Source organism: Hevea brasiliensis, chromosome 9, assembly GCF_030052815.1.
Source record: "Hevea brasiliensis isolate MT/VB/25A 57/8 chromosome 9, ASM3005281v1, whole genome shotgun sequence".
NCBI lineage: Eukaryota > Viridiplantae > Streptophyta > Magnoliopsida > Malpighiales > Euphorbiaceae > Hevea > Hevea brasiliensis.
The window spans coordinates 14,297,502-14,311,294 of NC_079501.1; the positions used below are offsets into that span (position 1 = coordinate 14,297,502).

A 13,793-nucleotide genomic window follows, 5' to 3' on the forward strand; every position below is an offset into this window, starting at 1 on the left:
TTTCTTTTTCAGAATTGCTTTTAGTATTACAGTACAACACGGCATATTGGATATATTTGCCCTTAAATTTTGATATTATTCTCTCCTTATTCAACATATTTTTTTTCTTCCTAGAGAAACAAGGGACCATTAATTGACATAAAAGTCTCATAGCGATCATTATCTACAGATGGATTTAGCCCCTTTGGCATTGATGGAACAGCCGAATAGAATACTAAATTCGCTATTACATGTAAATCCGATAAACAAAAAATCAACCTAATGAATGAGAGAATAATTAAAATGCCGAGTGCAAAATTTTTGCAAACCCATAAACAACTGAATAAAGGCTGGATGCGAACGTATAATGGTATAGTGAATTCTGCTTTCAGAACCTTTTGATCTTGTTCATTTGCCTTCTCTCGTCAATAAACAAGTGTTAATCAAAATTCTACATAGCTTGGAAGATGCCCATGCATGCATCACTTATATGCATATATTTATTTAGTTAAACTCTAGGCACGAATTATATTGCATTCATAAGCATAATGTGCCATGAATGTTGTTGTAGGTAATTTGGAGGCGGTGGCGTCGGGCGTGCGTGTGATGTGGTGTGGACTATGGATAGGGCGGCGATCCACGCTTGAGTAATTATTTGGGACCCGATCCTTCGAGGGTAGTCACGGCTTGAGTAATTATTTGGACCCTCGATTTGGTTATTAAGTGGAAGTCAGAGCTTGAGTAATCGGTTGCAGGGGTTGGATTTAAGAGAGATATGAGGATCGGCTCCCATATGTTATGATTGATACTACAGGTGTATGAGTGCTCCAAATTACCTTTTGATGTTATGATGTGAAAATGTTGTGTATGTTGCATTTCACTCTGAGTTGCATTAGTTTGAGATAGTTATAGAGATTATAGTTAAGATTGATATTTTACTCTACGAGTCGAACGCTCACTCTGTTCAAAAATTTTTACAGAGGAGGATATTTTGTTAGGTTAACTTTGCCTTTTTACCTCGCGAGTTGTTTATCAATATTGTGTAATTTTAATTACTCCTAGAATTTCCGCATGTGTTAGCGATAATTATTTGAAATTGGTACGTAATATTATATTCATGTTGGACTGTAAACTTAATATTTTAAGTCTGTTTGATGGATTGGATGAGGAGTGAGCTCCCATTTATTATTATGTTGATGAGTATGTGGAGGGTGGTGAGCTCCCAATGGATTGTTTATTGTGTTTACGTCGGGTGAGTCGAAAACTCCCGTTGGAAAAGTCCATTTTATGGCCGGACTCTGTCCGTTTGTTTTCTTGATATTGGGCCCAAATGGGCCTTAGAGTTGGGTTAATGAATAGTTAAGGCTTACTACGGGCCTCGGGGGCTTTAAGTGGCCGAGTCTGGTCCGCCCATAGGTTGGGTCGTGACAGATTTAGCCCCTTTCGCATTGATGGAACAGCCGAATAGAATACTAAATTCGCTATTACATGTAAATCCGATAAACGAAAAATCAACCTAATGAATGAGAGAATAATTAAAATGCCAAGTGCAAAATTTTTGCAAACCCATAAACAACTGAATAAAGGCTGGATGCGAACGTATAATGGGATAGTGAATTCTGCTTTCAGAACCTTTTGATCTTGTTCATTTGCCTTCTCTCGTCAATAAACAAGTGTTAATCAAAATTCTACATAGCTTGGAAGTAACTAATTCCAACCACAATTTCATTATTAAATTCTGTAAATTATTTATTGTTGAAATTTAGGAATTACTAACCGTCTAACCTAGACTCTATATCCTCCCCGCCCCAATTACTTGCTTCCAGATTATAACATGAGGTTTCTACTAAGTAATACCTTATTTGCCATGTAATTAAAAGCCGCTTTAAATTAAAAGGTCATGGTGCATCACATTAAGAAGTGTTATAGAGAAGCTAAAGGGAAATTTAAAAAGTCACATTTGCCAAGTTAAGAAGCAAATTATAGTGGGATTTCGCCACTATCTGCTATCACAACCTTGCTCTTAGGTGTGCCATTCTGCCTGCCTTCAGCTTCAATCTTATAAACCACATCCATTCCAGAAAGCACCTTTCCAAATACAACATGTCTGCCATCCAACCTGCATATAATTGGAAGAACTTTGAAACTAAATACAGTTGTATGAAACACGAGCCATACCAAAGCTTAAAAACACGAGCTTGTAATTACCAGCTGGTAGTGACAGTTGTGATGAAAAACTGTGAACCATTTGTGTCAGGTCCAGCATTTGCCATCGATAAAAGCCCTGTACGCACAAGTTAAAATCCATTCATTCCTGTCCTTTCCCAACTCATGTTTTCAGGAGACTTGTCTTAGTCCTTTAATAATAATAGAAATATTAATCCTACCAGGTCCAGTATGCTTCAGCTTGAAATTCTCATCAGCAAACTTATCCCCATAAATTGATTCTCCACCTCTTCCATCACCATGAGTAAAGTCACCTCCTTGGAGCATAAAGCTGGGAATAATTCTGTGGAATGCACTCCCCTTGTAATGAAGTGGTTTCCCACTCTTCCCAACACCTTTTTCCCCTGCAATGGAGAAACACGTTATGATATAAAACTGGCTTTTCTAAAATAACCACGTTCCATTACTCATTCCTAGAGGAAGGTAACCACATTCCTTATATATTGTCTTCGGTTTCTTCAAATAAAATGTCCCACATAAGAATTCACTTCAGCTGTTTTTGTGTTTTCTCAATTTCTTTTCTAGAACATTATAGTTCAATGCATCAGCTATCCAAATGTTTTTCAAGATAATATAGTCATATCAGAAATAATATCATGAGGCTGCACATTCAATCAATCTGAGGTAGACATTAACCAATTATTCATGAAAACCATAAGTAAAAGATGTTTAGTCTGAATGCATACCTGTGCACAACGCTCGGAAATTTTCTGGAAATAAAATGCATTAATTCATTAATATCATTCTAATCAAGAATTGAAAAAAGCAAGATAAGTAATCCACCATCTAAACTATTTTACCTGCAGTTTTAGGAACAGCCTTCCCAAACAGACCCATGACGATTCGACCTGAATAATGAAAGACATTTTTAGGACGGATATTTGAGGACGAAATAATGTGAAAACTTATATAAAGAGAAAAAGAAACGGCAACACATTGCTCCTAGAACAAAATCTAAACACAAATGATTGTGATGACCTCCAATATTTCCAAATGAACATAGACTTTTAATCAAAATATCAGATATAGGAAATCGTAAATCTCTTTGTATTTATCATAAGAGATGCACAACGTCATCTTTAACAGAGAATTTTTCTCTGTTTCTGGAAAGCATAAACATTGCAGACTAACAAGTACTTCCATCTCCAAGAAAGAACAAAATCACACCGCATTGATGGGACAACAGTGATTAGGTAGACAATTAAATAAGACAAGCGAAACATACCAGCAGGTTTTCCAGCAATCTCAACATCAAAGTACACTTTATGGGTTATCTCTTTCAAATCTTCCTTGGATTTCTTCGCCTTCAAAAGGCAACTCAATAAGATTATACGATTATCTCATAATGACTACTACTAATATGCAATCGGAAAGATTGCGAAGTAAATCTATATTATCTAGTTTGAAGAAAGCAAAATAATAATAATAATAATAATAATAATAGTAATAGTAATAATCCCTCCTGCAGATACAGAGTTTGATTTGGAAGTTGATCGATCTAGACACAGAAACAGGATCCAGTAACAGATCTCAGAGAGAACAAATCGGAAACAAAAGGTGAGCAAATAAAGGTTGATTTACCAGAATAAGAGTTAGGGTTCCAAAGAGGACAAGGATCCATAACAGCAACCTCGATCTCGTCATCTTCGTTCGCTGAGGTCTCCAGACACCAGTGAGTGAGAACTGAGAACCAAAAACTGATCAAAACAGCTAGAGAAGCTTGTTAGAGAGTTTGACACTCTATATCGAAAAATAATAATCCAATGAGAGTTTGCCGCGTGGCTCAATTGATAATTTAGTTAATTGTGATTGGTCCGATGAACGTGGAGGACCCACTGAAAATGAAAGGAGACGCTTTGGGCCATAGGGATTGTTTGGGCCGACCCGGAGCAACTTAGGTCCACCAGACCTCATTGTATATGTATTGTATTTATGGAACCTGAGACCCAAGAGAGAGCACGACTGTAGACACGCGATTACTTGAACATGATACAAACTTTAAACTCATTAGTCGTTCGCAAAGAGCTTTTTACCATAAAAGGATACTGTAGAAGACAAATTATCAAAAAAGGTTTGAGTTACAGGAATTACGAAAATGGCTTGATTGTGGCTAAGATGGAAAGTGCTATAATGGGAACGCTAGTCATACTAGCAGTCTGGACAGAAGATGCTAATATCATTAGCATTCAGACTTAGGACGCTAGTTTAACTAGCGTGCGACTTCCTTTTGCAGCGCGTTGAATAGTACTGGGGATGTCAATGTGAATGGCGTGCAGGAATGAGAAAGCTATTTAAAATGGCATACAAGGCTTGAGACCCCAATTACTGGCAAATTTTTGTAGAGAATCAAGTCATCAATTCACTTTATGCATAGTGTCAGGGGACGGGAGTCATAGCCTCGTGCGGCGCCTAGGTCCCCCTTGGCCAGGGCTCCTAGGCCAGCCTTTCCCCTTACCTAGCAAGCTCGCATAAGCCCAAATATTAAGCATCTTTGAGGTTTCTCGCGTCTGCATGATTCAATGCAGTTAGCTCCATAGGCAAGAGCGACTTGTGGCCTTGCCAACTGTCAAGAATAGGAGTGGAGAATTTCTTAACTATTAAATTCTCCCCCACCCAATCCCGCAAATGCCCTCGTTTGCGTGCGTTCACGTTGCTTCCCTGCGCAACTTGTTACACTCATACACATTTGTTACGCTCACCCAACGCAAACACTTGAGCAGCATGTTGGCCACCAGTTTGCCAATGCACTCACCTACTTCCGCACGCAGACATCCTCCAAAATGTCTTGCCAAGATTCATCATGTTACTCGCCAGATGCATACAAGCTGCATGACAAGTCGCACTTATCCCTCGGATCGATCCCTTTCTTGTTCTACGTGGGATTGAGAAACCCTTGTCTACCTCTGTCCCATTGAGGCCTGACACTTTCCCCCACCCGATTCTAGCAACTATCTTGTCGCTATCGGCACCCTGTCTACCCCGGTCTCGTTGGGGCGCTTGGCGTGATTCGGATCGTCTGGGGCCTTGCTCTGATACCACATTGTAACGGGACGGGAGTTCTAGCCCCGTGCGGTGCCTAGGTCTCCCTTGGCTAGGGCCCCTAGGCCAACCTTTCCCCCTACCTAGCAAGTTCGCATAAGCCCAAATATTAGCATCTTCGAGGTTTCTTGCACATACCTATACAAATTCACACTGGTTAGCTCCATAGGGTAAGAGACAACTTATGACGGCCTTGTCAACAGTAAAAAATAGGAGTGGAGAACTTCTGAACCGTTACAATAGACATGAAAGCATGGGAAGCTAATAATATTAGCATTCAGAGTGAAATTTGAATTAGCGTGCAACGGGGGACGCTGATAATACTAGCGTTTTATGCTTCACAATTATGACTAGCATTTGCGTTTTATGCTTCAGAATTATAACTAGCATTTTCTGCCATGTTGTGCCACCTCAGCATCCGTCACGCTCTTTTCATAATTTATCTACTAACACACCCTGTTTTAGCAATTTTTCTTGTACAGTACCGGCAGAAAACTCGTTCACAAAACTACTTTAATTGCAAAGAATGAAAAAAAAAAAAGGGAAAATAAAAGACTAAGAATTCTTTAATTGGTGTGCAACTGCGCAATTTAACTACCTAACTGTCGTTAAGACACAGACCGACTCAACTACCAGTCCGGAGGAGGAGGAGGAGGAGGAGCAGGATTGTAGGACACAGAGAGACTGCTAGTTGAGTCTCTAAGTGCTTCTCCCACCACCGCCATTTGAATCAATGCTACTTTCTTATCAATTTCATTTTTTCTTATCAGACGAAACCCAGAGGCCTAATTGTTTCCCACCATAATTTGTTACCATGGAAGAAGCAGATAATTATGATCAACGTGGGCCTCTTCTTCCTTCTTCTTCAGTTTCTACTTCTCGAGTCGACGAAGAACATGGAAGGATTGACCAACCACAAAATCAGGATAATTCTCACCACCAACACAACCATCAATCTTCTTCTTCTTCTTCTTCTTCTTATCGAGTAAATATATCCATATCTGATGTTGCTCCCAGCCAGATTAGAGATGATGTATGGTCATGCCTTGCTGTTCTCCTCACTTTTTGGTTCTTTGGTATGCATATCTTCTCTTTCCGAGCTTTTCTTCTTCTTCTTCTTCTTCTTCTTCTTCTTCTTCTTCTTCTTCTTATTCTTCTTCTCATTATTGTTATTATTGCTTTTCAATTAACGATCTTATTCGGTTGATCACTTGCAGCGTCCATGACTCTGATTCTTGGATTCTACGGGTCTGTGAACTTGCAGTTGGGCCCCAATTCCTCATGCCTTGTCAAAACCAATCCTTTATTCGTTCAATCTATTAAGGTTTTCTTTTCTTTCCTGTTTTGGGTTACTTGTGCTGCTGCCACAACTTTTTAAGTGTTGAAGCTATCTCATTTGGTTTATGAAACAGGTGCAGCAGCTAGATGAGCCAAAACCTGGGCCAGTGCTATATGGATTTTACAAAAATCCACCCCTGGATGTTGAAATCACTTGGACTGAAACACACAATTCAGTTGTGCCTATTGATTTTCACAAGGCAAATATTTCCGTTCTGTTATCTTTCTTTCTACTATTTGCCTTTCAATGCCATGCACATTCATTGACCCAATTGCATTTCTTTTTGTGTGCCTCCGAGCCCAAAAATATTTCTCACTTGCAGAGTTATAGACCATCTGTTTGATTTGATGTTTCAATTGCATTTACTTTAATTACTTGCAGGAATGGGCACACTTCCTAAATAAAGGGTCTAAGGTCGATATCTTTTATTCTATAAAATCCTCAAGTTCCTCAGCTTTGTCCCTTGTAATTGCTCAAGGTGATACATTGTTCCCCTACTTCTCTAAGATGGACAACCCTCACCCCCACCCCCACCCCCACCCACCCATTTTTTTCTTTTTATGCTTTATCTTAATAGTTGTTCCTATGATTTTCCTGTTGAACTGCTCTTAATTACGTAGTTACTTGCTTATTTTTTAGTCCATCTTTAACTCTTCGAATGAGATTGGATGACTTGGAATGATATTAGGGGGAGAGCTTAGTGTTTGCTTCTGTTCATTAAAGCCCCATATCTTTTACAAATATATTGTATTGTGTATGAAAGGAAGTGCTTGCCAGATAGTAGCTATTATTACTTATTAGCAAGGCATTAAAACAACTTTGCATTCAGAAACATGGATTCCATTAATATTGTTATTATTGCCCATGTTTTTATTCTATAAAATGTTTCAATTTTGTCATTGCTATCTTTTAATCTTCTTCATTTTGAATATATGTTTCTATCATTCTTTTGCCATTAGCAATTTTTGTTGTTTTAATCCTAGTCACAGGCCCATTACAACATATATCCTGTGAACTCTGTTTTTCTATTTACTTAGATGAACGAATAATAATAATAATAATAATAATAATAATAATAATAATAATAATAATAATAATAATATCAGAACACAATATTATAGTCATTTTCTGTTTCTTACTTAGTGTTTTTGTCTAAACATGCAGGTAGGGAAAGCCTTGTGGAGTGGATAGATGACCCTTCATATCCTAATTCAACTTTGTCTTGGAATATTATTTATGGTAATATCCATAAGTAAAAGGAAATTTTTTTTTGTATACTGTTTTGGCCATGGATGAGTTGTTTTAATATTCTTAATTCATAGGAACTGGCAAAATCCAACAAGAAATTTTGAAGTCTTCAAATTATTATATAGCTGTGGGGAATCTGAACTCCAAGGATGTGGAGGTATTAATTCAACTATTAACTCCATTCTGTGTTTATAAAATTGTTTCTCCATGTTTGATGAACTTCTAGTGAAATCACATGCATGGTAGAAATACACATAGAAATTGGTTCTTCCAGATTATAGGCCAGAGCGCATGCTCTATTGTGCAAATATGCTGTGGTGTATTCAGTGTGGAAAGCTGCAGTAACTGAACAAAGCAATATAATGAAAATGGAGAGGAGGCCAATTGAATACTTTGTTTTTGTCCTCTCTAACTCTTTCGATTTTTCATTCAAGAAAGGCATCGGAGTAAGTTGATCATTTCATTCCACACTCTGACGTTAGCAAATTCATTTTTTCATTCTATTCCAGTTAATTACAAGTGACAGAGTAAACGACTTTTTCTGTATATTTGACTACTGCCACTAGTTAAGTTTGTCATTATCAAAAAGTAACAATGTCATCAGAGCAAGGAAGATATTGGTAGTATTATAGTATATGAAAGAGAAAAATTTTGTTACTATTATCATGTGTAAAAGAAAATCTTATTCTTGAGGCACAAAATGTTTGGGGAAGATGGTGGGATAGAGTTTTGGATTGTGAAATTATGGAAAATTCGGTATATGGACAAAATATGTAGATTTGGAATAGCTGCTTTTATGTGTTGAATATATTTGTACAATGGAATATCTTTCATTTGATGCACTTCGTTTATCTCATAGTTGATCATGTACTTAAAAAGCCAATCATTGAAGTAGTTTTTGGATTATTGATTATCCTGATATAAATGAAGCTAGCAAGATGGTTGGACTCCTATATTCATTTGCATTGCTCTGTTTTTGTCCAGCTGAAAGGAAGTCCACTGTATAGCACATCAGTATTGATCAGATTAGCAGCTTGCTATACATCTGGCTTCACATCTATCATGCAGAGTCTTGCACGAAGTTGTGTAGTATTACACATAGCATTTGTTAATCTGTCTGTAAATTATAATACTGTTAGGTGTACCAGATATCCAACTAGAAGTATACCCAGCTGTATATGAATGTTTGAATATGCTTTTCCAGTTAGCCTTGTTAAGGGAAGCAAATTGATCATTCTAGATTCAATATACCCAGAATTTTCCTAATGATAAGTCTTTCTCCTTTTTTTTTTTTTTTTTTTTTTTGGTTTTCTTTCCCCTTTTCCTTTCTCTTTTCTTGCAAGGCCAGTGGTCATGGTTTTGTGTGAAATTTTAGTTCTCAGACATGTTGAGACCTTCAAAACATTACATGACCGACGTCCAATGATTTTGAGTTATACAGGTAGAGTTGAAATTTGTGATTAAGGCTTTCATTTATAACACAAGTCAGGCGTATTACATGTGCTCCGTCAGTCACAGTCTATGCAGTTGGAAGATATATCTCCTTGGGACAAGTGTAGCTGTCTTAACATCTCCAGGTCCTAAAGAGGTAACTTGCTAAAATAGTTTTTTATTTTAATCATATGCTGCCTTTGGAAACATCACTTAAATAATACTAACCGTTTTGGGAATGAAAGTTTGCTTTTTGGTCTTTCAGTGAGATCCATTTTCTTTGGATCAAAATGGTTGATGCAAAGTTATGTAAGAAATTATTTTTAGTCCTTATATATATCCATCAAAGGATGGTAAAGCACATGCAGCATTGCTCTTTCCTGCTACTGGATTGTATGGAACATGAAGTATTTAATTTCTATTCCTAAATGCGAATAAGTTATGTTCTTTCAGGATTCTTCAGATGACAACTGGTATGTCAAAGTATCTTATGGACCGAGATGGATCACATACTTCATTGGATCAGGTCATTTTCATTTCCATTCATATCATTTTTATGCATTTAAGAAACAAAATGCTTATATTTACATGTGCCATTGTTCCTGCATGCAGGCGTGATGACAATCCTCATCTTGTTAACCTTGAGATTTCTTAATATTTTCCAAGCTTCTGATAGAGACGGAAATCAATCAAGAGAGACAAGATCTGAACGAGCCCCATTGCTCTCACCCAAAGATGATATCTCAAGTCAGGGTTCATCTTACGATTCTATCTCACAGGATGGGCAGGATCTGGATGAGTTACTTGCAGTGAATTCATCACTCGAAGGGAAAGCACTAGCACAAGGAGAAAATCTCTATCGTCTATGTGCCATTTGCTTTGATGCCCCAAGAGATTGCTTCTTTCTTCCATGTGGGCATTGTGTAGCTTGTTTTACCTGTGGAACAAGGTATTTGCAGACTACTGTAATATTTTCTTGAGGAAGAAAGTGTAGAATACCAGTGCACTTGTTTTTATCATCAACATCATCATTTTACCGCATTTGCTTTAAATTCGAAGAATATGAGACATCTAATTCTGATTTACTCTACAGGATAGCAGAAGAGGCTGGTACTTGTCCCATATGTCGCAGAACCATTAAGAAAGTGAGGAAGATATTTACAGTTTGAGAAGTTTATCTGAGCAATTATTACGTAGACTCTCCCTAGCTAGCAATACAATTCTTGATGATCCACTGTAAATTTTTTTCTTTTCTCTCTCTCTCTCTCTTCTTCACTTGATGCAATTTTTGTAGAAAATGATCATTTGATGTAGAATTGTACAAACATGATTAGCCCCAAGTAAAAAAAGAAGGGTTTGAGAAAGAGGCAAGAGATAGACAAGCTGTCCATGCAATTTCAATCATTGTTTTTTGATGGTAGATGGGAAGAGAAGGGAAATCGAGGAAAGGAAGGAAATGAGTGAAAAGGAAAAGGCTAGGCCACTTGTATTGATTGTCTCATGAATAATGAAGCAAGTTATATTTGCTTTAACTATTATGTGCTTACTGAACAGCTTTGTTTATGAGTGTATGAAGCATTAAGCCCATGACCCTAAGAACTCACTACACCAAACACAACAACTCAATCATGATCATTAACAACACAAAATACTATATATTTATTTATTTTTTTTATTAAAATATAAAACATTTGCAAATTTTTTCAATGGAAACAAAAATAAATAACGTAATTTTTTTAAGAATAGATGAATATTTATATACCAGCATTATGTGAATGTCAAGATGAAGAAATTGCAATTTAGGCAAATAATGATAATAATAATAATTTTTTTAAAAAAAATATTTATTTATTTTTTGTTTTTTTAAGAAAATTCCTAGCCACTCGCTTTCTAGTCTCTAGTGTCTACAGCCAAGTAGCATTTCTCCCGTTCGTCCATTGCTCCTTTATTTCTCTCTACCTCACAATGGCAAATGCCGGAGTTGTAACCGTCTACGGCAACGGCGCTATCTATGAAACCACCACTAAGAAATCCCCCTTCTCCGTCAAGGTGGGCCTTGCCCAGATGCTCCGCGGCGGCGTTATCATGGACGTCGTCAACGCCGATCAAGCCCGCATGGCCGAGGAAGCCGGCGCCTGCGCAGTCATGGCCTTGGAGCGCGTGCCCGCTGACATCCGCGCTCAGGGCGGCGTTGCCCGCATGAGCGACCCGCAACTAATCAAAGAAATCAAACAATCCGTCACAATTCCCGTGATGGCCAAAGCCCGTATTGGCCATTTCGTGGAGGCCCAAATACTCGAGGCAATCGGAGTCGATTATATCGACGAGAGCGAAGTTCTCACTCCTGCCGATGAAGAAAACCACATTAACAAGCATAATTTCCGGATTCCTTTTGTCTGCGGTTGCAGGAATCTTGGAGAAGCCCTCCGCAGAATCCGGGAGGGAGCGGCCATGATCAGAACCAAAGGGGAGGCCGGCACTGGCAATATCATCGAGGCGGTTAGGCACGTGAGGTCCGTCATGGGAGACATTAGAGTCTTGATGAACATGGATGACGATGAGGTTTTTACTTTCGCCAAGAAAATTGCGGCTCCTTACGATTTGGTGATGCAGACCAAGCAATTAGGACGGCTTCCGGTGGTGCATTTTGCGGCGGGTGGGGTAGCGACCCCAGCGGATGCAGCCATGATGATGCAGCTGGGATGCGATGGGGTGTTTGTGGGTTCTGGAGTGTTTAAGAGTGGGGATCCGGCGAGGAGAGCCCGCGCGATTGTGCAGGCAGTGACGCATTATAGTGATCCTGATGTGCTTGCGGAGGTGAGCTGTGGATTGGGCGAGGCTATGGTTGGAATTAATCTGAATGATGATAAGGTTGAAAGGTACGCCAATCGATCAGAGTAATAGCAAATTAGCTATTGAATCACATTACATTTGGTGGGGGATATGCGTACCCCTATACTATACTACTCTTGCTTTTAGCTTTGGCTGGATATTTAGCCCTTTCAACTTGTGAGACATCATCTGGATTTATATTTCATTGCTTAATCCGTAATCTTAGAAACATTGTTTATTTTCAATTCTCAAGTTTTTAATTATGGGCTGTTAGAAACTGTTACAGATGGATTTGTTTTGCTCCCCCCTTTTTGGTTGCAAATAATGAAGTTGAATGGAGATATATGAACTGACATGATAAAAAAGAGTTTCAGACTTTTAGAAGAGTTTCCCCCTTTTTACTTGCTGTTGCTGATTGTGATCCCACTAAGTAAATCCTTTGATTGTATTGAACACCTAGTCGTAGTTACTAGTTTACTATTTTGGTTTTGGCAAGCCTGGCTTTGGTTTATAAGGAATGCTCTTGAGGTTTTATTAGCTGATCATAAGCTTTGGTTTTATTTCCATCTGTTTGATAGTTATATGCATGTATCCCTAACCTATTACACGCATTTAATGTTACTATTGATAGAAATGGATGGTTGGTTAGCACTTGAATTGCTTAATTGGCACAGTTCTCTACCTGCTTTGCCTTGGAATATTTTGGACTATGGATCCTAAATTTATGATTTAGGTAATTGGCTTAACTAGTTGGATTCAGTGTCTGCGACTGCAAACTGTATTAGATTGGATGCATGAGCGGTGTTTTATGCAGTAGATCATGAGATTGGATGATATTAGATTGGATGCATGAGTCTTGCATGTAATGGGCCTCTGGCCAGATATATCTTGTAAGAGCCCATTGGGTTTTTCTCTTTAATGAATCTATCTTTTCTATAAAAATAAAAAAAAAAAAAAAAAACTGAGTAGTCTTTTTACGAGGAACCAAAATTTTTTTCAAAGAAAAGGTAAGTTAACGCTTGGTTTAATCCCATGTTGCATTGTTGAAAAAGCGTATTTGTTGGTCTTTTGATCGTCTGTTTTCATTATTTATGGAGTAGTGTATTTGCAACACTAGAGTCTTCTACGTTTCTTATAACTTGGATCCTTATTCATTACCTAGGACCACAACATAGTTCCGATTATTCACAAAATATTATTTTGTTGTAATGTTAAATTAATGGTATTTATTTATACGTCACATATATGAGTATTTTAATATTTTAATAAGAGTATTAAAATTTAAAATTTTGCTTTTTTTTTTAAAAGAAAAAGTTATTTAATTTAAAAATACTTAGTTTTCTTTTTATAAGAAAAATATTTTTTTATCTATTTTTTGAATTGCATAAATATTAGAAAATATGAACATATTATTCATAAACGAAGTGGAGCCTTAGTTAAAGAAAAAAAAATATTTCATTGATTCATTTCTTGAAGGTTTCAAATGCGAAAAATATTTTTTCGTAAATCAAACGGAATTTTAATTATTTAAAAAAAAAGAAAAACATTGCAACGAGTACCTGGCGTATCTTACCACATTTCTAGGTAAGATGGTCTAATTGATGAATTAAACTTGATTTTGAGCTGTGTCCAGCACCATTTAACTTCATTTGTTTAAGTTGAATTTGATACATTTTCTTGCACTAGTCTTCTAACAACT

At 37.4% G+C, this 13,793-nt stretch overlaps 3 protein-coding genes across 3 annotated transcripts; 2 read left to right on the forward strand and 1 right to left on the reverse strand.

The window, feature by feature from the left end:
• Positions 1 to 1,849: 1,849 nt before the first annotated feature.
• On the reverse strand, positions 1,850 to 3,951 carry LOC110662117 (peptidyl-prolyl cis-trans isomerase CYP20-1). The gene is made up of 7 exons (XM_021820993.2): positions 3,787 to 3,951; positions 3,431 to 3,509; positions 3,006 to 3,053; positions 2,892 to 2,915; positions 2,367 to 2,549; positions 2,188 to 2,263; positions 1,850 to 2,098 (listed from the first exon to the last, which is right to left on the reverse strand). The coding sequence occupies exons 1-7, from the start codon at positions 3,847 to 3,849 to the stop codon at positions 1,960 to 1,962; spliced, it is 612 nt and encodes a 203-aa protein (XP_021676685.2). The 5' UTR covers positions 3,850 to 3,951; the 3' UTR covers positions 1,850 to 1,959.
• Positions 3,952 to 5,868: 1,917 nt separating this feature from the next.
• Positions 5,869 to 10,794, forward strand: LOC110654536 (E3 ubiquitin-protein ligase APD2). The gene is made up of 10 exons (XM_021810559.2): positions 5,869 to 6,320; positions 6,462 to 6,568; positions 6,657 to 6,782; positions 6,965 to 7,061; positions 7,748 to 7,822; positions 7,906 to 7,988; positions 9,273 to 9,419; positions 9,716 to 9,788; positions 9,875 to 10,211; positions 10,356 to 10,794. Exons 1-10 carry the CDS (start codon positions 6,059 to 6,061, stop codon positions 10,429 to 10,431), a joined length of 1,383 nt encoding a protein of 460 aa, XP_021666251.2. The 5' UTR covers positions 5,869 to 6,058; the 3' UTR covers positions 10,432 to 10,794.
• Positions 10,795 to 11,141: 347 nt separating this feature from the next.
• LOC110654538 (probable pyridoxal 5'-phosphate synthase subunit PDX1) lies at positions 11,142 to 12,339 on the forward strand. The gene has a single exon (XM_021810561.2). The coding sequence runs from the start codon at positions 11,228 to 11,230 to the stop codon at positions 12,161 to 12,163; it is 936 nt and encodes a 311-aa protein (XP_021666253.1). The 5' UTR covers positions 11,142 to 11,227; the 3' UTR covers positions 12,164 to 12,339.
• Positions 12,340 to 13,793: the final 1,454 nt, after the last annotated feature.

Coding starts and splice junctions, on each gene's coding strand:
- LOC110654536 (XM_021810559.2), top strand. CDS start 6,059: ATGGAAGAAGCAGATAATTATGATCAACGTGGGCCTCTTCTTCCTTCT. Junction 7,062..7,747: donor GTCCCTTGTAATTGCTCAAG/GTGATACATTGT, acceptor CTAAACATGCAG/GTAGGGAAAGCCTTGTGGAG. Junction 7,989..9,272: donor TGAACTCCAAGGATGTGGAG/GTATTAATTCAA, acceptor TGAGTTATACAG/GTAGAGTTGAAATTTGTGAT.
- LOC110654538 (XM_021810561.2), top strand. CDS start 11,228: ATGGCAAATGCCGGAGTTGTAACCGTCTACGGCAACGGCGCTATCTAT.
- LOC110662117 (XM_021820993.2), bottom strand. CDS start 3,849: ATGACGAGATCGAGGTTGCTGTTATGGATCCTTGTCCTCTTTGGAACC. Junction 3,510..3,786: donor GAACCCTAACTCTTATTCTG/GTAAATCAACCT, acceptor TGCCTTTTGAAG/GCGAAGAAATCCAAGGAAGA. Junction 2,264..2,366: donor GCTGAAGCATACTGGACCTG/GTAGGATTAATA, acceptor TTGTGCGTACAG/GGCTTTTATCGATGGCAAAT.